This window comes from Oryctolagus cuniculus, chromosome 2 (genome assembly GCF_051225735.1).
Source record: "Oryctolagus cuniculus isolate XC-2025 breed Fujian yellow rabbit chromosome 2, ASM5122573v1, whole genome shotgun sequence".
Classification (NCBI taxonomy): domain Eukaryota; kingdom Metazoa; phylum Chordata; class Mammalia; order Lagomorpha; family Leporidae; genus Oryctolagus; species Oryctolagus cuniculus.
In genome coordinates this window covers 116,622,889-116,647,622 of record NC_142868.1, presented here as the reverse complement: position 1 = coordinate 116,647,622, position 24,734 = coordinate 116,622,889, and the positions used below count along the sequence as shown (strand labels likewise).

The following is a 24,734-nucleotide window of genomic DNA, read 5'->3' as shown; positions in this document are numbered from 1 at the left end:
TTGCCTGTCTTGTCTTTTATGTATATTTGAGCATATTAAGCAGAGTTATTTTAAAGTTCAGTTTTGCTCCTACACTGTCTGTTTCTAGTGTCTGTTGTCTCTCTTGGTTTTTGTGAGTTTTTGTCTTGTTTCTTCATGCAACAGTTTTTGACTGAGTACCACAGGTTGTACCTGAAAACCTGCGGGGAGTAATTTGAGGCCCAGTGTGAAGGTAACCCCTGCAAGAGGCTGGGACCCTGACAGGTTGGGAACCAGCAGAGCAGGACCCCTTCAGTCCACCTGCAAGGCAGGAGCCCCCTTGGACGGCTGACCTGCTTGCATCTGATTCGTATTCCTGGATGACAACTTCCGAGGTCCCAACCCAAAGTAAGAAAGATTTTCCAGGCATTCCCTCTTCTGGGTGGGCCTGGGGATTGGTCCCAGGAGTTGTGAAAATTCTTCTCAGGGTCCCTGCTGGACTTTCTGGACTCAGCAGATCACCCAGGGAGAAAGTAGCTCCAGATGCCAAATGCAGGACCTCCAGGTTTCCTTTTCCCTGGTCTCAGCCCCGTGAGCCTGCCCCGTGGTTGGTGTTCCACGTTTAGTGTGCACCTGCGTGTATTTACATTACTCAGTGTATGCTACATAGCATATACACATCAAATACAACGTGTGTAGTTATCCTCAGCTGGGAATCTGGTCCAAATTACCCAGCCAACCGTTATCAGCCGTAATGGTGCTAACATTCCCCCTATGAACTGGGGAGTGGCTGTTGCTCTGAACTTGGTGTCTGGAGACTTGGGCCTAACCAGCTGGACACTGGTTTAGCACGAGAGCTTTGTCCAGGGGGAGCATCACTGTAGACAGGGGTCACCTGGAGAGGGGGCCGGCATTCGGCCATTGGCAAAGAGACAGAAATAGCCGCAGAGAGACAGAGATTACCTACTTCCGTGGTTTTAAATCACTGGGATCCTAAAATGCTAATGCTACTTCATCCATGAAACAAAGCCCTGGTCACAGTCGCATCTGTCCTCGTCTGGGGAGGGGGTGGATTCTCATCCCTTGGGGGAGTAGATGCTGCCCCAGGCAGTGCCTCGGATGGTTCAGGGTCTCATAAGGTAAAAACCCAGGCAGACTTTGGATTCAGGTGCCCTGGTCACGGCCCTGGACGCTTTCTCGGGATGTGCTGCCAGGCCCCAGGCCCTGTGGGTGCGTGGGACAGAGTCCCTGTCGCCAAGGAGATTTGCTCCAAGTGTCCTTGCTGTGCCTGTGACAGGAGGGATGACAGATTGGGGGCCCTGGGACTTCTGCCAGATGCTCCAGCCTGGCCACCCAGAAAGGCCCCGTGATGGATTCTGCCAGCGAAATGCTCCCTGGGCCAGGGCATCTGAGGACCCAGGTGGCCGAGGCCAGAGGCGGGCCAGGCCACCTGGGGCCCAGCCTGTGAGTTAGCATCTGTTTACCGGGCTGTGAGTACGAACCAGGAAGTGTACCAAGCACTTTGTGTGAGTTGTGTAAGAGGTCACATTGTTATTTACCTATGGTTAACAAACTGAGACACAGAGACCGGACGTGGACTGAGCAGAAAGGGCAGTGTTCCCCCACAGGGCCACCGGATGCTGGTGACATTTCAGGCCTGGGAACAGCTTGAAGCCCTGTCTCCCCCACCCTCCCAGAGCCCTGTCTCTCCAGGCCTAGAGGCCAAGGACTGCACTCAGGGCTTGTGGTCTGGGCCATGCAGCACAGGCTGTGGACCAAGTCCTTGCCACCAAGCACTTCCTGTCATTCGTCACACACCGGGGGGCGGAGCAGCCCAGCCCCCGGGCAGATGGGCTGAGGTGACCATACTCCAGCCCGGACCTCTGCGGCGCAGGCTCTGGGGGAAGCTGCACACTCGGCCTGCCAGGGAGCCAGGAAGAGCCAAGTGGAGCTGCTTCAGGTGGCTTCCAATGCCACAGCTGTGTGACACCCCCGAGTCCCGTGGCATCCTGAGGAAGGCTTTGGAGGGGGAAACAGGACTTAAGGAGCTCCTGTAAAGAGGGGGCTACACGGTGGGTGAGGGCAGCTCCCCTCCCAGGAGGCCTTACTCCCCGGCGAGAGGCCCAAGTCCCAAGAGAGACTCTTCCTCCCTCTCTCTGTCTCTCTCTCCCTCTTCCTCTAAGGAAAAGAAAGGGGGAGTGGCTGGGGGCCCTAGGGAGGAGAGATTTGAACTTGAGCCTGGAGCAGGGAGGTGATGACCAAGAGCAGCAGGCAAGGAGGGTCCCGAGACCCCAAGACGTGTGGGTGTGGTGCGAGAGCCCCACATGGATGGCACAGAAGGCAGCCCAGCCTGCCGGGCTCCTGGCCTCCCTCCCACCTGGCCCCGAGGGGAAGAGGGCAGCTGAAACACTGAGGGCCTCCCGCAGGCTGCCTTACCTCTTCTGGGTCTGCCACCTGGCCAGAGAACCCTCAGAAACTCCAAGCCTCTCTCTTGGGGGTGTTTGCTGATGTCCCGGTGCCCAGACCACTGCCGGCCTCTGCTGTCCCCTCCTGCTCTTTCCCCCAGGCCCTGGGAGGGACCCAGCTGGAAGTTCAGGGCCATGGGAAGGCCCCTGAGGACACCCAGAGAGGAAAGGGGCACGGGGAGGTGGGAGGATTGGATCAGGACACTCAGGCCTGCGTCTGTGTTTTCTGAGGGGCACCTGCTGGCCAGACAGCCTCAACCCGTGGTTCCCAAGGCCTGAGGGTGGGTGGTGGCCTAGCAGGGGAGAGCAGTGGTCCTGGACCTTCAAGGGTGCCGCACAGTGCCTTGGTTGCTGCCCAAGGGGTGAGCATCTCTGGTCCTGTTACTGTAAGTGAAGCCAGGCCTGTTCCTGGCAGGGCAAAACCAGCAAGTTTCCAAGATGATGTGTGAAATATGGGCATGGAGGGTCCTACCCCCAGTGCTCACGTGGGGATGGAAGGACCACACCTTGTGACCTGGGCAAATCTTTAACTTTACTGAGCTCAAAACGTTCAGTATGCCCCTGCTTGTGGAAGTGGGTGGATGCAGGCTCAGAGCCACAGGAGCAGGCCTGGGGTGACAGGCAGTGGGGTGCCCGGGAAGCTGGGCCTGATCTGACGTGGTGCAGGAGCTCGCCCACCCCCACTTCCAGGGTGTGCCGTGGGCTTAGGGTCCAGATCTGCCAAGCCCTTCACCCAGCGTGCAAGCCCGCCTGCCCTGATGCCTGCTGGGACCTGGCACCTGGTCTGCCACCTCCTCTTGGGAACAGTGCCCAGAGCCTCAGTATGTCTAGGGCTCTGGGCTGTGGTCTTCCACCTTGGAGGTCTAAAAGTTGGGGCCACTCAGCTGGGCTCTAGAGAGAGAGAGAGAGAGAGAGAGGGAAGAGAGGGAGAGCGCGCACACGGGAGCGAGCAAGTGCTCTCCTGCACGTGGCAAAGGAGGGGGTTGTCTCAGGGCTCCGTTTCCATGGGAACCACTTGCACCGGCTGGCTCCTCCAGGCTCCAAAAAGGGAAACTTGGCATAGGGTCCAGGCACCTGGCTCCTGGGTGGCTTCCCTGGGGGCTGAACAGATGCTCCCCTCTGCCAGGAGTGCCTCAGGGACCTCATCCCCACCCTCTCCATTGCTTGGGAGATCAGGCGGGACCCCACGGCCACCCTGAATGTGGTCCCAGGCTCAGACCCAGGCAGGGATGGTGACACTTAGGGAGTATAAGGAGATCATACTGCCAGGCCTGTTGAGGGGTCTAAGCAAGGTAAGTAGGGCCTGGCAAGATAGATGAGAGAGGGGGCAGCAGCTCTGGGTGTCACCAGTGATATGACACCAGTGGCTTTCCCTCTGTCCTAGTCGGTTGCAGACCAGCACCTTGGGTGTAGTCCCCAAGGGAGGACGCTGCAGATCGAGGGGCAGGCACTTCCCCTGGGACAGCTCCTAGCCGTCCTGGGGCGCTTCAGGCCAAGGTCATCAGAGGCTTGCCAGTGTTTGGGGGGGGGAGTCAGGCAGAGAGGGGCAGGGTGGCAGGGAGGAGAGGGGCTCCTATTGCCCCCTCGATCTGGGTGGCCACTCCTGGAGCTCCCTTCGCTCTGGCCCCAGCTCCTGCACCCCCTAACCCCCACCCTTCCCCGAAACTGAGAACAGAGAGGAGCAGAGAGTGCATGTAAGAGAAAGAGGCACATAGCAGGGGAGGCAGAGAGACCCTGCGACAGGGCAGGAGAGGGGGACAGGCTGACAGGCCAAGACTGGGCACCAGGCAGAGAGCGAGCCTGGGAGAGGGGAACAAAAATATGCAAGAGAGACGTGAGAGAGAGAGAGAGTGTGTGCGTGTGCGTGTGCGCGTGAGAGAGAGAGAGGCACCCAGCAGAAGGGGTGGAGCGGTGGAAGCAGGCAGGCAGGGAGGGAGGGAGAGGGGTGGGCAGGGGGCGGGTGAGCAGCCGCGGTGACAATTACGTCTGGGTCCAGGCAAACATGAAGCAGCTGCCAGCCGGGCTGGGCAGTCCCACTCGCCTGGGCTGCGAAGCGGAGCGGCCGGCAACAGTTTCCTCTAGCACCCAGGATGCAGCGGGCCCAGGTAGGTGCTGGTGGGGCTGGGGGCTCGCCTGCCGGCCGGGAACAAAACCTTCCAGAAATTGCTCTGGACCAGGGAGGCTCGTCCTGCTTCCTTTGACCCCGTTTCCTGCTGCCCGTATAAGGCTGCTCTGGGGAAAGTGAGTGTTGGGATGTCCTGGCCGGGAGCCAGTCGCTTTTGGATGCAAGAGGCTTTAGGTGTTTGTGGAAGACAAGCCAGGCAGAGGAGAGGCTCGGAGGCCAGCCTGGAGGCAGGTCCTGCGCAGTTAGGTCCTGGCATAGGTGCCGGGGCAGCTGACCCTGAGTCTGAGCCCCACCCCGCCTAGGGCTGGAGGAGGGGGCAGTACTGGGGAGCAGGTGTCTTCTGCTCAGTGGCTGGTCTGTGAATGCATCTTTTCATGAATCCTCCAAGTAGTTGACGAAGGCCTCCTTCTTCTAAGAGGCCTGGGAGAGCCCTAACAAGGACACTTGTTAATGGTCCCCTCTCCGCAGGGCTGTTGAGAGGTCAGACAGGATGCGGAGGAAGTGCCTGGCACGGAGTTAAAGACACGGTGGTCGGTGGCCGTGGGAGGGAGAAGGGGGGAGTAGAAGTCAGGGAGGAGGGCTGAGGGGAAGGACAGCAGCTGAGCCCCTCCTGGCCAGCATGGAGTTAACCCTCGGAAAGTCTGGCCTGCTGTCCGGGACTGGAAGAAGCGGCCCAATTCCCAGGGGTGGGGACAAAGCCGGCAGTGTTTCTCTCCCATGGAGCCGTCCCAGGGGAGGCCCTGGCTAACTGGGACTCAAGCTCTCTCTGTCTCATTGGCCTCCAGCCTTGAGTTCTTCTTAAAGCCCAACATGGCTGCTGGAGCTCCAGCCAGCATCTGCCAGCAGCAGGGAGAAAGAACGAAGGGCCAAAGGAGCCAAATAAGGTCAGGGTGTCGAGAGTAAGAAATGGTGGACATTGGGCTGCATCTCACAGGGTCATCCCCGGGAATGCGAGGGCAGCCAGGGTAGAAGCAGAGAACCTCAGTGCCTTGTCCCGGGCTCACTTTGTCCCTGCACACACACAGCACACGCAGCACAGGCCATGGGCATCCACGGGCATTGGCCTGAACGCATCCTGCACGGTCAGTCCACGTGCACTGGCCAAGGGCAGCCCTGCCTTACACCTGTCTGCTCACAGAGATGGTGATTTCTGTACTTAGGCTGCATGTAGACCAGCACACCCAGCTCTGTCCACCAGCAGACGCCAATCCTCCCTCCCAGACCCCTCCTCTGCTGGCCCTAACTGCAGGAGGTCACTCTGGGGACTAGACCCCCTGCCCCTCCCAGATGGGCAGGGTGAAGGGCCGGAGCCTCATAGGTGCATCTGGTCTCCCCTTGGCCGTTGTGACCCCAGCCGCCCTCCCTGACCATTTCCTCGGTCCCGGTGGACCTAGCTATCCTTATGCTTGCCAGGACCTAGCTATCCTTATCCTTCCTGTGACTGGCCTGGCAGGGACAGAGGTTCTAGGGGAAGCCACCACTCAGCCAGCGGGAGCCTGTGGACGTAACCTTCCTGCCTCCTGGCAGCAGGCATAGCGATCACGCAGACAGTTATTTGGTCAGCTCACCGTCATGGTCCGGGCCTGCCCCCCATGAACACCCTATTTTTTTTTTCAAAAAAATATTTACTTATGTATTCAAAAGGCAGAGAGAGAGAGAGAGAGAGGTCTTCCATCTGCTGGTTCATTCCCCACAACAACCAGAGCTGGGCCAGGCTGAAGCCAGGAGCCAAGAGCTTCTTCGGGGTCTCCCACATGGGCGGCTGGGGTCCCAGTACCCGGGCCATCTTCTACTGCTTTCCTAGGTGCATTAGCAGGGAGCTGGATCAAAAGTGGAGCAGCTGGGACTCGAATTGGAGCCCATGTGAGATGCTGGCACTGCAGGTGGAGGCTTAGCCTTCTACGCCACAGCGCCGGCCCCCCTAGTAACACCCTATGTCCCCTCAGCCTCCCCTCCACACGCCCCGGTCATTTGCTAACCCTCAATTGTCCCTGGGGGGCAGGCACTGCCACTCCCATTTAGACACTGAGACCCAAACAGGGGGTCAGGGAGTCAGCTGGCCCGAGCTCCAGGCCTCCACGCGCTTGAATCCCATGAGCTCTTAGGTGACCAGAGACAAAGGAACCCCTGGCTCTCTGCTGTCCCAGGGGACTTTAGGGATGCAAGGTCTTCACAGCTCAGCAGATGCGCTGGGAACTTCAGCCCCACTTCCAGCCTTCCCGCAGGGCGCTTGGGGCCAATGGATCCTAACTGGACCTTCATTTCCAGAGTGACTGGGAGCCTGGAGTGGAGAGGGAAGTGGTTCTGCTCTCTGGGTGGAGTCCGGGACAAGGCCAAGGCCCAGGGGCTGGAGCCCACCAGTGCCATCATCCCTGCCGGCCATCATGTCCTGGGACCTTCATGCAACCCACTTGATGTTGTCCCCACTTTATATATGAAGAAAGAGGCTTATAGATTACATACATTTTTTTTCTTTTTTTAAGATTTATTTTTATTTGTTTGAAAGAGTTACAGAGAGACAGAGGCAGAGACCGAGAGAGGTCTTCCATTCTCTGGTTCACTCCCCAGATGGCTGCAACAGCCAGAGCTGTGCTGATCCAAAGTCAGGAGCCAGGAGCTTCTTTTGGGTCTACCATGCTGCTGCAGGAGCCCAAGCACTTAGACCATCTTCCACTGCTTTCCCAGGCCATAGCAGGGAGCTGGATCAGAAGAGGAACAGCCAGGACTCAAACCGGCACCCATATGGGATGCTGGCGCTGCAGGCAGCAGCTTTACCCCCCATGCCACAGCGCCAACCCTGAGGCTTATAGATTATAAACCACAAGCTCTTGTAGCTGGGATTTGAACCCTGTTGTCTTATTTCAAGGTCAAGTAGGGGTCATGAAAGAAGAGCACAGTGGGATAAAGGAATATATATTTTTTTAAAGATTTATTTTATTTATTTGAAAATCAGAGTAGAGAGAGAGAGAGAAGGAGAGATGAAGAGACAGAGAGAGGTCTTCCATCCACTGGTTCACTCCCCAAATGGTCACATCGGCCTCAGTCGGGCCAGGCTGAAGCCAGGAGCCAGGAGTTTTTCCAGGTCTCCCACATGGGTGCAGGGGCCCAAGGACTTGGGCCGTCCTCTGCTGCTTTCCCAGGCCCATTAGCAGGGAGCTGGATGCGAAGTGGAGCAGCCAGGACTGAAACCGGCATCACATGGGATGCCAACATTGCAGGCCAGGGCTTAACTCACTATGCCACAGCGTCGGCCCCGGAGAAGGGACTGTCTTAACCAGGTCCATGGGCCTTGTGCTGCTGCACCCTTCAACCCTACTAGTGAGTGCACCCAAGTCAGACCCTACCCCCGTGGCCTGCCCCCTGCATCAGCAATGACCTTGAGCCAGCTACCTCCCCCTTCTGGGCTGCAGACAGGGTATGGAGGAAAGGACCCCAGGGTTTTAAATCCAGGTTGTCTTTCTCTGCAAAATCTTCACGAAAGGAGGAGTGGCTTTACTGACTCAGGTGCTGGAGCTTAGAGCCCACCTGCTGCCTCCAGCTCAGCCCCAGGCCTCTCTGGGGATCCCCAGGAGTAACTGCAGGGCCCCAGATTGGCGTGTAGGAGGGAGAAGGGTACCCTTGGTTTCACAGGCAAAGAAAGAGGAGAGGAGAGAGGCTGGTGCGTCTGTCTTTCCTGGTGCTCCAGGCCGCAGCAGGAGGAGACGGAGCAGGAGGAATGAGTCACTGTGCTGTCCCTGCCCCCCAGATCCCTGGCCCCAGCTGAGTGATGTTTCCCTTGAACAGGTGCATCTGTCAGCTGGGATCAGCCCACGTCCTAGCATGTCACAGGGCAGCCACGTGATGGGGAGAACCACAGAGACCTGCAGGCACCCATGGTGGGCTGGGGGTGAGCTGATCCGAGCTGAAGCAGGAGGCCAGCCGAGAGGGGCCCTGTCCCGCACCTCGGTTGGCCCAGCCTCCCCCCTGGGATCTGCTGCCTCATATGTCATTCCAGCTGCCCCCTCCAGCAGCCGTGCTCAGCCAGGAAAAGCAGCTGCCTTGCCAGCCTCATCTCCAGCACTGGCAGCAGGCAGGCCTCCAGGGTAGCTGAGGAGTGAGAGCCAAGCACCCTTGACGTTGGTGCCATGTCCTACTGTGAGACCCTCTCTCAGGATAGTCACTCCACGCCCCAGACAGCCAAGTTGGAGCCCCACTATGCTTCCCCCCCATCAACTTGATCTGAACAGGGTCTGGCCCCGCTCTCGGTCTCAGTTTCTCCTCCAGGGCCTGTGTACAGCCTCTGCTAGGTCACCACCTAGGTTTAGGGCCTTGTGCTGACCAGTGCGGGGTGGTACAGTGGAGGTGAGGGCATGGGTCAAGGTGGAGGCCACCCCTCAAAGTGCAACAATGCAGCTCTCTGCCCTGTTTCCCGCCCCCCAACACACACATACACACACACACACACACACACACACACACCCCTCTGGCCCATTGCAGCTCCTGGTGTACACCCTGGTCAGGAAGGGGAGTGCCCTGGGGAGGTGTCACAGCAGCACCTTGTCAGCTGTTGGCCTTGGCTCTGCATCATGCAGATCTGGGATCGGCCCCAGCCCCTTCCCTACATCAGCTGTGTGTCCTCAGACAAGTTACCTGGCTCCTCTGTGCCACAGTTTTCTTATTCCCCTGGAGGTCTCCTAGACAAATGAGATCCTATGTTGGCCCACTTTACCTGGCCCCTGGCATGTGTGTGTGTGTGTGTGTGTGTGTGTGTGCTGGGATCTGCAGGGTTCCCCCCACAAGCTTTGCTCCCTGGCCCACGTCTGTCTTCTCCACATCAGAGGTAAGTGGAGAATCCAGGCCCCCAAAAGCCTCCCCATCTGAAACCCTGGGGCCCGCACGACACAACGCCCACCACCGCTTCCTGCCATCTGTCCCAAGTGTTGGAAATAGAGCGACGGCACGTGGGTGCTGGGTGAGCCAGCCCGCGCTGCATCATGGGACTCGGGGGACAGACTCGCGTCCCAGCAGCTGTGGGTGTCCCCGGCTCTCCCTAGAAGGGAAGGGGTTGAGAACCTGGGCACGCCTTCCCCTACAGACAAGGCCCAGGGTCTTCTGTCCGGTGGGCTGAGCACCTACACCTCAGAATCGAGCCCCCAGGGAGGCGGATTGTGGGAAATCTCCCAGGTGATCCCGAGCTGTCACCAGCTGGCCATCGCGAGGGGCTCTCCCTGCCAGACGTTGCTGGGCTGTGACCTTGGGCCCGGCTCCTGCGCCAGGCAGGTCTTTGCTCAGGACCAGGGGGGGATGAACAGGGATCATCTCCCCGGAGCTCTGTGCCCACCAGCTCCCAACACCTTCCCCCCGACTTTGCGAGCGAACACTGTTATGGCCATTGTGCCGACGAGGAACGCAAGGTTCTGAGAGGTCAAGGACTTCGTGCAGTGTTGCAAAGTCCCTGTCTGATCCACCACAGGCCTCCCCCCCACTGTCCTTGGCTGCCTGAGACCTCCCCAGCCCATTCCCTGGCCAGCTGTGTCCCCGTGCCAGCGGCCAGGGCACCTCAGCGGCTCTTAGGAAGCCGTTTGCCGCGTTCTCCATTCACAACGTCTGAGCACATTCAGGAGACGGGAGCAGTGCATTTCCGCCTGGGCAGGCACAAACCTGAGCTTCAGCACAGGTTTGCCAGGCACCTCTGCTGCGCATTCTCCCCTCCACCCCTCCCCTTGGCGGCTTCCTGTCTTCTTGTCCCCAGCTCATCCTCCACACGCCATCTCACCTCCTTTCTTCTTTTTAAAGATTTATTTATTTATTTGAAAGTCAGAGTTACACAGGAGAGAGAATGAGGTCTTCCACTCGCTGGTTCACTCCCCAGTTGGCTGCAACGGTCGGAGCTGCACCGATCCAAAGCCAAGAGCCAGGAGGCTCCTCCGGGTCTCCCACGTGGATACAGGGGCCCAAGCACTTGGGCCATCTGCTGCTGCTTTCCCAGGCCACAGCAGAGAGCTGGACTGGAAGTGGAGCAGCCGGGACAGGAATGGTGCCCATATGGGTTGCCAGAACTGCAGGTGGTGTCTTTTTTTTTTTTTTTTTTGACAGGCAGAGTGGACAGTGAGTGAGAGAGACAGAGAGAAAGGTCTTCCTTTTGCCGTTGGTTCACCCTCCAATGGCCGCCGCTGCAGCCGGCGCACCGCGCTGATCCGATGGCAGGAGCCAGGTGCTTCTCCTGGTCTCCCATGGGGTGCAGGGCCCAAGTACCTGGGCCATCCTCCACTGCACTCCCTGGCCACAGCAGAGAGCTGGCCTGGAAGAGGGGCAACCGGGACAGAATCCGGCGCCCCAACCGGGACTAGAACCCGGTGTGCCGGCGCCGCAAGGCGGAGGATTAGCCTAGTGAGCCGCGGCGCCGGCTGCAGGTGGTGTCTTTACTGGGCTACACCACAGCACCGGCCCCTGACCTCCTTTCTAAAACCCCTCTGACTGACCTCTGGCTGGGGATCTGGGTTGGGGGACAGAGCCGCTGGGGGCACTGTGTGCCCAAGCAGCAGGAGGCCAGCCAAACCCAGCCAGCCAGCAAGGGGAGAGCCATCTAGAACAAGGAAATGCCAAGGGGGCCCTGACATCATTTACAATGCTCAAAGAAAACAGAAAGCAAAGCGAAATTATGTTTTAACAAATTTATTTAGTCCGATGTCATTCTTACCTGAAACCGCTATTTGACATTCTAGTAAGCAGAGGTGGTGAGGCCCAGTGTGTTTTCACACGGACAGCTCAGCTTGGAGTAGTCTCAGGTCACGGGCTCAGCAGCCGCAGGTGGGAGTGACCGTTCAGGCTGGGTGGAGCAGGTGCCTCGGGAGAGAAGCGCCAGCTTCCTGGCCTGTGAGTGCTCCACCTTCACCGGCGTTTTGTTTTTGTTTTTGTTTTTGTTTTGCTTTATGTGCATCAACCCGTGCTACTGGTTTTAACATTTTCTTTAAATTAGCTCACATTTTGCATTTTCATCAATTCATTGAAAGAGAAATCTTTTTTTAAAATAAAGATTTATTTATTTATTTGAAAGGTAGAGCTACAGAGAGGCAGAGGCAGAGAGAGAGAGAGAGAGAGGTCTTCCATCTTCTGGTTAACTTCCCAAATGGCCACACTGGCTGGAGCTGCGCCGATTCGAAGCCAGGAGCTTCTTCCCGGTCTCCCACTTGGGTGTAAGGGTCCAAGGACCTGGGCCATCTTCCACTGCTCTCCCAGGCCATAGTAGAGAGCTGGATTGGAAGAGAAGCAGCCAGGATGAACAGGTGCCCATATAGGGCACCGGCGCCTCAGGCGGCTGCTTTACCCACTATGCCACAGCACACCCCGCCCCCACAAAGGGGACTCTCAAAGCCAGTTTGTAAAGGGGGGTTATTAACTGTAACCACAACAGAGTCCTGAAACAAAACAGCAGTGTTGGATTCCCATCCCCCACTGTCCCAGCCCAGGGCTCTGAGCGTAGGCCCCGCCCTCTCCATTACAAGAGCACAGGGTCATGGGGAGCTAAAGCGGTGCTGGGGGCAGCCGCAGTCTCAATGACTTCTAACACTGTCTCCCTGGGGCCAGTGACCTCAGGCCCAAGGCCCGAGGACACCCTGATGCTGACCTCCTGGGGGCTCCTCCTGGTGAGTGAGGGGCGGCTCATAGCATGGGGAACCTGTGAATTCGGAGGAGGCCGGAGGTCCCCAGGGCCAGTCTAGGGCCATCCTGGGGACATGGCCCAGAATGTCCACTCCGCCAGGTGTGACCCCAGAGCCCAGCTCTTCTGGCTTCACTGGTCTCTGCCCCTAACCCTGGCCACCCCAACAGGGGATGTCGTCCATTAAAATGAAGCCAGCATCAGAGACCGGAGGCAGGAAGTTCTCAGGTAAAACAGAGAGAGCAGGGCCTTGTATGTGTGTGTGTGTAGATTTTTTTTTAAATATTTATTTATTTATTTGAAAGGCAGAGTTACAAAGAGGCAGAGGCAGAGAGAGAGAGAGAGAGAGGTCTTTCATCTGCTGGTTCACTCCCTAAAAGGCTGTGGGGGGGGGGGGGAGCGGGCCAATCAGAAGCCAGGAGCCAGGAGCTTCTTCCAGATTCTTCCCACGCAGGTGCAGGGGCCCAAGCACTTGGGCCATCTTCTACTGCTTTCCCAGGCCACAGCAGAGAGCTGGATTGGACGTGGAGCAGCCAGGACTCAAAATGGCGCCCATATGGGATGCCGGCTCCACAGGCAGAGGTTTTACCCGCTACACCACAGCACAGTTCCCTAAAAAAAATTTTTAGGCGTTTGTGTGCGTGAAAGACAGAAAGTGAAAGAGGTGCCATCCACTGGCTCACACCCCAAATGTCAGCAATGGCTCTGGGCCGGGGGCTGGAGGCAGGTGCCAAGAACTCAATCCAAGGAGCCAACTACGTCAGCCATAGTTGCTGCCACCCCAGTGTCTGTACCAGTAGGAAGCGGGAGTCAGGAGCCAGAGTGAAATGTGGCGTCCTAGCCGACGGTTTAACTGCTGGGCCAAAACCCTGCCCCCTGTTCTTTCATAACCACACCTCCCTCCCCCCTTCATCCCTGGCCCTGTGATCCGTTCCCCACTTCTGAAATGCTGTCCTTCTTGAAGGTTCTATAAACTGAGTCACAGGGCGTGTGGCCTTTGGGGACTGCAGAATTCTCTGGAGAGCCTCGCAGGTTGTGAGTGTCAGTTGTTTGTTTCCTTTAATTGCTTGGAATTCCGTGGCAGTTTGCTTAACCAGTCACCCGGAGAAGGGCCCCGGGGGTGTTTCCAGCTGGGGCTAGGCACCCTTTCCACCAAGCTGTTGTGCAAATGTAACTTTTCGCTTCTCTGGGCTAAATGCCCACGAGTGCTGTTGCCCAGTAGTGTGCAGTCGCGTGTTTCGTTTTGTAGGGAGCTCCCAAGCTGTTCTCGTGAGTGGCTGCAGCGTTTTGCATTCCCACTGACAAGGACGGGGATCCCACTTCGGTGTTGTTGCTGGACGGATAGAAAAGTCGCAGCATCTCTCCGCGGGTCTTGTTCGCACACCCTGGTGGCTGATGGGTTGAGTGTTTTTTCATGTGCCTGTTTGCCACCTGGTTGGTAACAGGTCTGCGCGTGTCTTTTACCTGCTTTCTAACTGCATGGTTTGCTCGTGTCCTGCCGAGTCTGGAAGTGAGGGTATCTTGGGTGCCAGGCTCAGGGACAGAGGAACAGTGGGTGCTGAGACGCAAGCAGGGGAGGGGGCCTTGGAGGAGGAAAGGGCTCTCGGGAACTGCCCCCCCATGACCCCTTCCCCCCACCGCCCGGAGCGAACAGGGTAGGGAAACTCCCAGGCCATGGAACCTTGCAAACTCAACGGGTCCGGCCCTGCCAGGTCATCCACAGACGGGACTCGAAATTCAGTCCATCTACAGCTGGCTCATTGTTAAGTTGATCATTTTGCATGGCCAGGGAATGATGTTATAAATCTCCACATGGCCCTCGGTGGGGAGAAGTTTCCCCACCCCGGTCCAGGGGGAGCAGCGACTACCCGGGAGTGCTGTGGGCACCAGCCAGGGCGTGTGGCTTGGTGGGGGCAGGGAGGGCGAGAGTGGGCTGGGTCTCCACTGGGTCACTCAGCACCCAGGCCCCTCTGATGCGGCCGCCTCCATCGGCTCCTTCCCCTCGGTGCGGGTGCTATTTAACACTGCCTGACAGCTCAGTCAGACCCTCTCCCAGACAGACAACTGTCAATTATTCATGAGCGTGACCGGCCGGCCGGCCACCGCCCCACCTCCCCACCCCGCCTTCCCCACGGTCTGATGGGCCCTTGGGAGGGCCCTGCCTGGCCCAGCTCAGCTGCAGTGGCCTCCCCTGGCCACCTCGTCAGCACCCAGGCCTACCCCTCACAGGGAGGCTGTCACAGGTGGGATCCTGGACCCTCACCCAGGTAGAGGCACCCGGCCCAGGGCTTCCACCCTGCTTCTCCACCAGGGAGAAAGTACACACCAAAACCCTGTTGCCCATGAGGCCTCAGGACAACAGTTGCTTTTGGAAGAGCGTTGGCATGGTTATGGGGTGTGGAGACGCCCCCTCCCACCCATCCTCTGACTTCTCTTCCATGCCAGGGTCCAGGGCTGCCCCAGCCGCAAAGCCCAGAACTCAGACCTCCTGCACGTTCTACTCAGAAGACCATGTGCGTGTGTGGCCCCCAGACTCCTCAGGGACACGGTTCCATCACCTGTGACATGGCCGCCTTCTGGGGTTGAGGGCTTGCGGCCCCAAATGCACAGGCCCTCCAGCAGCTCCCAGCCCTCCCAGGCAGACGGGCCCTCTGGCAGGAAGAACCTGGGGTCTCGCCTGCAGGGTTGCTCCCACACCAGCCTGAAACCGTGGCGCCCACATAGCCAACTCCTGCAACCAGAGGAGGGGTGGGCTCCTGACAAGCAGCACCTGTCAGGGGCTCCCGGGCCTGTTTCAGGGGCTCCTTTTGAGCTGTCCGCTCTCCCAAGGAGCAGAGCCCGAAGCCCCAGCTGCCCGCCACTCACCTCCCCACTCCTTGCCCAAAATAAAGGTTTTATTCATCCAGGCCCTTTCTCTCCAGAATAGGATCTTTAATAATGGAGAAGGCATCTCTGACCCAGCCTGGGCGGGACGTGTGCGTGTGTGTGCATGTACACGTGTGTATGTGTGCATGGGTACAGCGTGTGGGGGGGTGTTTCCCTCAACCTCCCTGGCATCCTGCCCACCCCCAGCTCTGCCCCCTTTCTGTCCCTCCCCTTGCAGTTGCTCTGGGCACCAGTGACCCCTCATCGCTGGGGGAAGCCTTGGAGAAGAGGAGGATTGTGGGGGTGGTGCTGAGGGAGTGTGTTGGGGAGGAAGGTGACAGCAGGGACCCAGCTGGGGCACTGACCAAGAGACTGTTCCACCCCAGATAGGAAGGGGCTCTGTAGGGCCATGAGCCCGTGAAGCACCCGCAGGGTTCTGCCCCGCAACGAGCGGCTGCAGGGTGCAGCAGCCCCACTCTTGGGGGACATTTGCAGGGTTTCTGCCAATCTGCAGGCAGGAACTCCCCCACGGTGCATGACGACAGAGCCCCTAGGCCAGGCGCTTTCCTCCAGCTGCCAGGGAGCAGGTGTGTGGCCAGGGCTTTAGCTTTGAACCTGAAGCCATTGACGCTACAGAGCAGCTTCCAGATTTCAGGGGACCAGCAGGGTCATGGGGCCGGTGGGGGTCCCAGGCCCAGTGCCCCTGGGATCGGGACCAGTGTCACTCAGCAGTGACGAGGGACCCACAAGGGCCTGTTCTGTCTGTCCATTCTCTGCTCTGCCTCCTGAGCCTGGCTCCCCATCCTGCCCGGGAGGTGGTACTGATCCGGACTCCGTGCTGATCATTCCTGCTCTGATGGAATCCACATGGGTCAGTCTCTGGCCCTTGCACCTGACGGCCTGATGGAGGCAGGGCGGCCCTGGCTGCCCTGGGGGCGGTGGGGGGCGGGGCTGTGTCTGCAGCGGCCCTCATTGTTGGCCAGCCAACCCAACCATTCAGAAGGGCGCACCTATGGGAGTGCAGGCCCCTCCCTCAGCTGGAACTCTGCGCCATGCACAGAATGAGCTTGGGGGCTGCTAACGGGCTGGGACCAATCCATTGGTCTGTACCTGTTCCACGGCCGCCTGAGCAGGGGGCATGACCCAGAGGCGAGAAACCAGACTCAGTGGAGGCTCCTAGGGGTCACCAGGGCCCACACAGCCCACACATGCCATCACCCTCCCTCAGGCCGGCAAGGGGCAACCCTGGCACCAGCTAAGGAATGGAGGTTGGTGGGCTGCTTGGGAGCCAGGAGTGGGTGCTCCAAACCCTGTTATAGGAGAACAAAGCTCACTGCTCTGGGGCCACTGCTGTAACCCCAGACTCTCCTCTCCTGATCCACCCTGGCCCAAGATCCCATCTCCTATCAACCCCCCTTCAGGGCTCACTCCCCCCCCCCCGATTTCTCCCATCAGTCCTTACAGCTGTGGCTTCAATCACTGTGCCCCTCCTGCGGGGGGGGGGCACCCAGCCTTTCATTCATCCGCAGGTTTCCTGAGGCTGGGAACAGTCAGGGCAGGGGCACAGGGTGTGGGGAGGAAGCCCAGCTCTGCTGTGTGAGTCTGTACTTGTCCACTCCCTCTCTGGGCTTCAATCAACTGAGGAAGTGGACGGTCGCTAGTAACAACCAATCCACTCAGACAAGGTGTCCCGTTCCAGGATGGGGCGGAGTGGGGGGGTCAGTGAGCAAGTCCTGCTCACCTCTGACCCTCACCCCCTTCCAAGGGCCCCGTCATAAGCCAGAGTTGGGTGCAGAACAGGAGAAACCCACCGAGGCTCAGCAGGGATGACCTGTGCAAGGGACAACAGGAGGTCCCTCAGGGCTGCCAAGCCCTGGGGACTCCCCCAGCCAGGACTAAGGCTCCTGGCCAGCACTCCTGGAAGGTGAGCCCCCCCACACACCTCTGGTGGGTTAAGGCTGGCCTCACGCAGGGTGTCAGGGTGGCTCTGCCTGTTCCCGCTGCAGGAGGCCATGAAGACGTCAGACGGCAGCCTCCTGGGTGACCCTGGACGCAGGCCGCTGCGCAAGAAGGAAGGCGTGAAGTGGCAGAGGCCGCGGCTCACGCGCCAGGCCCTGATGCGGTGCTGCTTGGTCAAGTGGATCCTGTCCAGTGCGGCCCCGCAGGGTTCAGGTGAGGGCTGCGGGGTGTATGTGTGTGTTGAGGGGAGGGGAGGTCTATTCCGAGGGCTCAGAGGCCCCAGCCCAGGCCACCCCACCTTTACCTTTGTTAAGAGATGGGTCTCCGTCTGCTCACACCCCTCCTCCCACTCCCTGAGCTCCTGCAGACCACGCAGCTCCTGGTGCTCCTTGCAGAGACCACACTGGGGTGTTCTGGGGAGGGGGTAACTGGGAGGCCAGCGCCAGGCTGCAGGGTGACCTTGGGCATCTCATGCATCCTTTTTTGAAGTCCTCTGTACTAAGAGGGGCCAAGACCTCCCCGCCCAAGGCACACCTGAAGATGGATGTGACGTGGGCAGGAGCCTGGGGACCAGGAGGCCCTGCCGCCATCCCCTCCTGGGGTCAGTACTGGCACCTGAGGGTGTTCGTGGAGGGACTGGCAGAAATGGCTGCCCCACGCCTGCTCTTGGCAGCTTTAACCCATTGCACCACAGGGCTGGCCCTGGAGGTAGATTTCTTGAACACACCACAGGAAGCAGTGGGCAGGCAGCTCAGGTAGGGGCTGATGACTGCTGCTGAGAATCTGCCTCTTGGACCTTAAGGTGCAAACTTGACCTTGACCACTGCATCTGATGTTTTTGCTTTGGACACTGCCTGGCTGTGGGACTCCCGGGGAATCACAGTCTCCCCAACTGGAGAATGGGTAGTCAGGGCCCCAGCCCACCAAGGCGTCATGCCTGGAGGACACTGCCTGAGTGGCCAGGGCGCGCAGTGGGCCCAGGAGCTGGTGGTCACCCCCAGTGGCCCAGGGGCCTCGGCTGCTGCCACTGGGTTCCTGTCCTTTACCTGCCAGCCCCAACCCTGGGCGTTCCTATCCTGAACCAGTTCCCCTGCTCTGCCTCTGCCCCTCACTTTCCCACGGAAGCACTAGCAGCTGTGGATACACCTGTGGGGTCCCCCATGCGTCTGACTTCGCAGGGCACAGGCATTGCGGGTGGCAGAAATGTAAGGAGGCCATTGAGCGCACAGGCAAACAACTCAGCTGGGAGGGGGCCCCGTGGCAGTGCTGGCCGTTCCGTGTCCGTTATCAGCGGGGGAGCCCAGAGCGCAGGTGGACCGCGGGGCGGATCCCCTCACCGCCTGTCTTCCTGGGCCTTTCTGGCGGTGGCAAGTATTCGAGGGGAGTCTAGAAGAGACACCCCCTGCCCCTGCTCCTCCCATAGGTCCTGCAGGTGCTCTGTGTCTCCCTGTCGGGCAGAGAGCAGTGGCTCAGGCCAGGGCTGTGGTGTACCTCTGTCCCGTGGCTTGCTGCACACCTAAGACAGCAGCCGCCATGCTGGGGCTGACGGGAAAGTGAGCCTGGAGCAGGCTTGGTGTGTTCACAGCTGCCTCAAAGGGCTGGCGTCCACCCAACGCGCACTGCCGGCTCCGGGTGGCTTGCTGGATGGTGAGGCCTCGCCACAATGGGTCCCACGCCAGGTGGTCAGTGCGTGTTTGCTAAATGACTCGTCAAAGGCATGCAGTAACATGGGAGAAGACGGGGCCAGGACTACGATGACAGGCTCTGGGGTGGGCAGGGTCAGCAGACTCCGTGCAGGCACTGGGAGACATGCAGGATGGGACAGTGAGACCCCTGGCCTGTGCCTTCCACAGGCGCTGAGGGAGCCCCGGGGCCTCATCATCTGAGGAGCCCAGAGTGAGGCCCCCGTCTCCCTCGGCCTTGCTGCCAGGCCCTGTCTCTGTCCAGCCAGTCCCATGGGTGTCCCTCGAGGAGGCAGGGTGGCCTCTCCAAGGTTTGTGTGAGCAGGAAATGCTACCCGTGCACAGGGAGGCGGCTCAGAGCCTCCGGAGGCTGTGGTGCAGAAGACAATGGGCGCCCTTGAGTGCAGCTCTGTCCCTGTGCCCAGCAAGCCCAATGCAGCACCCTGAGTGCCCGCCGGGAGCTGTGACAGCTGGGCAGCCCATACACTGCACCTTGTTGTTAGGATTTTTCCATCCAGCAGGTGCGGGGCCAGAGAGACAGACGTCTGGGCCAGCTAGAGGCGGAAGCCAAGGCCCAGCAGTCTTCGTGAGCCAGATGGAAACTTGGCAAGGCTTGACATGGCAGGGTGAGGGCTGGGCCAGCTGGGGTGTGTGCTAGACTGTGAAGACCCCAGCATGGAATCAGGAGGTGGACAGCAGGATGGGTGGGCCCAGGAGGTGGGGAGGTGGTGTGGTCTCCCCCCCACTCAGCAGAAGCCCCCTCCTCAGACTAGAAGCTTGGGAGACCCTCCTAAGTGACCCGGAAGTTGAGACTCTAAGCTGTACCTCGTGCCTAGCATCTCAGGCCCCCCGGCTGGACGCCTGTACAGGGGCAGGGCTAAAGCCTTGATCCGACCCACCTGTTTCTCCAGTCCGCCTCCCCACTGGGACTGTGAGACATAAGTTTCTCCAACTGTCAAACTGGAGTAATGTCACCCCCAAGTAACCTGGGGTCTTGGCTGCTGACCACATAGTCCTGGCTGGCCGGTCTAAGTAGAGACGCAGTGGCTCTGGGCTCTGGGGAGTTTACAGAACCTGGGGACAAGTGAAGAAGAAGGCCTGGGTGTGACAAAGCCAGGGTTGCCCCTGCCATGTGGGGAGTGCCTCGCCTCCTGGCTGTTCCGGCAGGGACACTGGGACAGCAGCTGTGTGTTCTGTGTGACGCAGAGTCGCCATTCCTCACTCAAGGGACCTATTCCCACCCCTTCCCCAAAGTGGAAGCCCAGGACCCCGCCGCTGGGGCTATGCATTCTTCCCTGAGCCTCCTGGGAACTCATGTCACCAGCGCACCTGATGGAAGCCGTGGCAAAGGGGTGGGGACACGGCGGGGAATGAACTTGTCTCTAACACCCAAGGATACATGAGGGCATACAGGCAAGTTCTGCACCCATGGATTCAACCAGCTGGGGATCAAAACTATTCGAAAAAAATTTGCACCTGTACCCACCAGGCAGACCTTTTTCTTGCTATTTTCCTCTAAAGTATTACAGCTCTGTGTGTAGGATTTATATTGATTCAGGCATTACAAGTCATCTAGAGATGATTTCAGGTATATGGGAGGATTGAATAGGTTAGACAAAAATACTATGCTTTTTAAAAAAAAAAAATGTACTGGGACCAGCGCTGTGGCTCACTTGGTTAATCCTTTGCCTGCAGCACTGGCATCCCATATGGGCGCCAGGTTCTAGTCCCGGTTGCTCCTCTTCCAGTCCAGCTTTCTGCTGTGGCCCAGGAGGGCAGTGGAGGATGGCCCAAGTGCTTGGGCCCTGCACCCCATGGGAGACCAGGAGGAAGCACCTGGCTCCTGGCTTCGGATCGGCACAGCACGCTGGCTGTAGCGGCCATTTGGGGGGTGAACCATCGGAAGGAAGACCTTTCTCTCTGCCTCTCTCTCTCTCACACTATCTATATCTCTACCTGTCAAATAAATAAAAAAATTTTTAAAAAATGTACTTGAGCGGCAGACAGAAACAGAGAAGCAGACAGAAAGAGCTCCCATCTGCTGGTTTACTCTCCGAATGCCTGCAACAGCCGGGGCTGGGCTTGGGCCAAAGCTGGGAGCCAGAAGCTCAATCCAGGTTTCTCCACGTGGGTGACAGGAACTCAGCTCTGCTGCTTTCCAGAGCCTGCATTAGCAGGAAGGAACCAGACCTGGAACCCAGGCTCTCCAGAATGGGGTGAGGGCATCCCAACAGCTGGGCCAAATGGCCACCCCGTACACCATTTTACATAAGGGACTGGAGCTGTGGGGTCCTGGCACCAACCCCTTGAGGCCCCTGAGGGCTGATTGCACTAACAGAATTGTGATGTGCTGGAGATACCAGGATACAACCAACGTCATGTTTCCAAGGGAATTGTCAGGCCAGACTCAGACTTTCAAGGATTTACGTGAACGTTGGTTACATGGCTCTTGAAGCCCTCACCCTTACCAGGAGTATAGAAAACTGAACAGCTGAGGGCCAGCCCTGTGGCATAGCGGGTCAAGCCACCGCCAGTGACACCAGTATACCACGTGTACGCTGATTCGTGTCCCGGCTGCTCCACTTCCAACCAAGCTCCCTGTTAATGGCCTGAGAAAAGCAGCGGAAGGTGGCCCAAGTGCTTGGGCCCTGCCACCCACATGGGAGACCTGGATGAAGCTCCCGGCTCCTGACTTCAGCCTGGCCCAACCCTGACTGTTGTGGCCATTTGGGGAGTGAACCAGCGGATGGAAAATCATTCTCTCTCTCTCTCTGTAACTCTGCCTTTCAAATAAATGAATAATCTAGCAAGCAAGCAAGCTGAACAGCTGGCACCTGGAGAGAGAATTCGTGAAGAGGATTTCCCTGGGGAGAAGTGTGCCAAATGTGACCTCCAAGTAGAAGGGAATATTTGGGTAACCTGATACTATCTAACAAAATACCCCCCAAAAATCGTGTCTCGAGGAGCCATGATTTTCTTTCTCTCAACCCCACGGGTGGTGGGCAGGCCTCACCCAGATGGTTCTCGCTGGGCTTGGATCAACGGTGAGAATTCACTGGCCCCATCTGAGCAGGTGGCGGGGCGGGGTGGGGCTGGCAGAAGCAGCATCAGCTGTCCCAGCACTGGTCTCTCTGCACAGCTGCTTGGGCCTCCTCCCAGTGTGGTGTTCCCAGGGACTCAGAGCCTTCCCCTGATGGCTGGCTTCCAAGGGATAGGGGTGGTAGCTGTTAGGGCTCTGGGGTCTGGACCCTAACAATAGCACAGGATGCCTCCCATGGCACTCTGTTGGCCAAAACCAGTCATGGGGTCAGCCCGGATTCCAGAAGAGGGCGACTGAACCCTTCCTGTCTGGGGATTGGGGTGTGACACTCGGGCTGTCTTTGGTTCAGAACCACAATGGCCTCAGGGGAGCCATCCAAACCCTCGCCCGAGCCCCCTTGGAGAAATCCAGGATCTGAGACGCGGGGCTCCCTGTCCACGGCTGCAGGGCCGCCAGGCCTTCGCTGCGCAGCCCAATCGCGCCCCTGGCCAATGCCCTGGCTGACCCCTTGCTGGGAGTAGTGTGGGCAGCTCATCTCTGGGGTCTCCCCTAAGGGAGCCCAGAGCAGTGGAGATGAGAGGCAAAACCCCTGTGAGTGGGCGCGGGGGGCTGGGTGAGGGGCCGCTGCCACGGCTCTGCTTGGTTTCTGGCTGGGGAGGGGCAGGTGTTCCGCAAAGGAGGCCGCTCCCGAGCTGCTTAGCTGTGCTGCCCAGGAAGGCCTGCCAAACGCCGAGCACGAGGTGCAAGGTGCCTCTCTCATTCTTGGGGGGCGGGGTGGAGGACCTTTTGCCTTGTCTGCACTTGCGTTTAACAGAAATTCCAGGTAACGGTGGCTTAAGCAAGACAGAGGCGTGATTGTCTCCTGTATGAGAAGTCTGGGCCAGGCTGTGGCTGGCCGGCACTGGCTTGGCAGCTTGGGGACGTCAGGGTCGAAGTCTTTGGTTCTTTTGACCTTTCCCTCGAGGTTTCGAGGTGGTTGCTTTGGCTCCGGCCGTCTTGGCCTTGTTCCAGGCAAGAGGAAAGAGAGATGGGGTGGAAGGGGAGGAGGGGAGTAGTGGTGCCTATGTTAGCAAAGCAACACTCACAGAAATCTCTGGAAGGTTTGTGCGTGTGTGTCATGGACCAGAGCCGAGCCACCCTGACTGCAGGATGGTGGGGGCGGGGAGCTTTCTCGGACGGTGCATTTCCGCCTCCAGCAGAGTCTGGGTTCTGTAGGTTCTGCGGGTGGCCAGCAGCTCCTGCCCCTGGGCCACCCTGGCTTCCCCTTGTCTCCCTTCCCACCTCCCCACTCTCCATGCTAGAGAGGGGTAGCAGGGCCTGGGGATGGCCAGGGGGTAGAGGTCAGAGGTCAAGAGGCAGCCAAAGCCCAGGGCCACACCCACCCCCGGCCTCAAAGGCAGGGGAGTGAGTGAGAGCAGAGAAACCCTGGGGCGGGGTGGGGCGCGCTGCAGTGAGATCACACCCCAAGTCGAGAATCACGCCAGTGGCACCTCTTCCACGGGCACCGGGCGCGCAGGAGCAGTGCCCACCCCCGGCCTGACCACTCCCAGCCCAGGCAGCCGCCGGGTCCTGGAGGCGGAGGAGTCGGGTGCAAGGGAGGCGCTCTGGCCACTGGGGGGGGGGCCTCTGGTGTGAAGGCCGAGGGGCAGGAAAGGCCCTGGAAAAGCCCAGAGAGCAGGGGTCAGGACAGAACAGGGGAGGGCAGGGCAGGGCCAGAGAGGAAGGACCAAGGCAGACAGGAGGGAACGTTCTAGAAAGAGCAAGGCACTGGGGGGGGGGGTGAGGATGGCGGGGCGGGGCGAGCCCCCCGGCCCCGGGCTGCAGGAGTGCCAGCACGGCTGCAGGAGGCACCTGGGCAGCGGCCTCAGCTTCTTCTTCCGCTTCATCTCCGGGAACCTGGCTCGAGGTGAGGGCTGCTTTGTGGGACCGGGGAATGGGGTGTGGGAAGGGCTGCTCCGGGCCGGGGACTATGCCTGCCTCATCAGGGGTGGGGGGGCTGGGACAGTGCTGGGAGGCTGGCAACAGGCTTGGGAAGGGCCCCCACCCACGGTGGCCTGCGGGTGGCAGTGGCCAGCCAGGGCACACCAAGCCCAGGGGCCTGGGGGGGGGGGCAGGCTTCTCTGCGGCAGTGTGCAGACCTAGGTACAGCCAGGGCGAGAGAGAGAGAGAGAGAGAGAGAGAGCGAGAGTGAGCCAGCCCTCCCCACCCTGCATGCACAGCCTCCCCTGCCCCTTCCCCTACCCCCTCACGGGGCCCCTCAGCTCCGTCCATGGCGGACAGACCTGGTGTCTGGAATGAACATTAATGACAACAAGCCGGGGTGAGCCAAGACCCACACATGGACAGGGCTCAGTCGGTAGCTGCCTTTCCAAATCTGTACAAACCAACCGGGGGAGCCTGGCAGAGACGGGGGGAGGGGGCTCTGGGGCGCAGCCTGGGAAGGAGCCTCCACACTGAACCAGCTCCTCTCCCACCCCCTGCTGCCCCGCCTCCTCCACCTGGCAGGAGCTGGCAGCACCAAGCCCCGAGGCGGGCACAGGGGAGGGCCGCTCTGCTGGGAGCTCTGGCGTTCCTGGGCAGGACCCCTGGAAGGGGTGCCGTCAGCAGCCTGGAAGGCAGGGGGAGGGCTTGCGGGATCTTTGTCCCCTCCTGTTATTGGAGGGGTGGGAAGGGAAGTCGCCCCAAGAAATCCCGAGATCGCTAATAGAGACGCAGTATTAGCCACGTGACACGTCAGTCCCAAGACGAAAGCTACAAGCGGCTCACACTGCTTCAGGCGCTCAGAGATGCTGGGAGCCAACACTGCTGGGGGGCCAGGCTGGAAGGGCCAGACCTTCGTCCCCTCTCTGGAGGCAGGGGGTCCGTGTCCCCACCCAACCCCCATCTTGTTCCCTGCCCTGCCCTGAGCACCAGCATGGAGCCAGGAACATTAAACACCTGTCAGATGAATGAATACAGTTTAAGAAGAATAAAAACATAAGATTAAGCCTAGAATCAATCA

At 59.3% G+C, this 24,734-nt stretch overlaps 1 protein-coding gene across 3 annotated transcripts in view; it reads left to right on the top strand.

Moving 5' to 3' along the window:
- The first annotated feature begins 3,577 nt into the window (after nucleotides 1–3,577).
- The window catches only part of KCNIP3 (potassium voltage-gated channel interacting protein 3), an 86,202-nt gene continuing 65,045 nt past the window's right edge, over nucleotides 3,578–24,734 (top strand). Inside the window, exons 1-2 of one of the 3 annotated variants that reach the window (XM_089326079.1) lie at nucleotides 3,578–3,715; nucleotides 4,420–4,528. In XM_089326079.1, coding sequence (XP_089182205.1) covers nucleotides 3,623–3,715; nucleotides 4,420–4,528 — 202 coding nt within the window. In that variant the 5' untranslated portion in view covers nucleotides 3,578–3,622. Of the gene's footprint in view, nucleotides 3,716–4,385; nucleotides 4,529–17,058; nucleotides 17,225–24,734 lie in introns of those variants that run through there. The other 2 variants (XM_089326078.1, XM_008253873.5) reach the window with 2 other exon arrangements.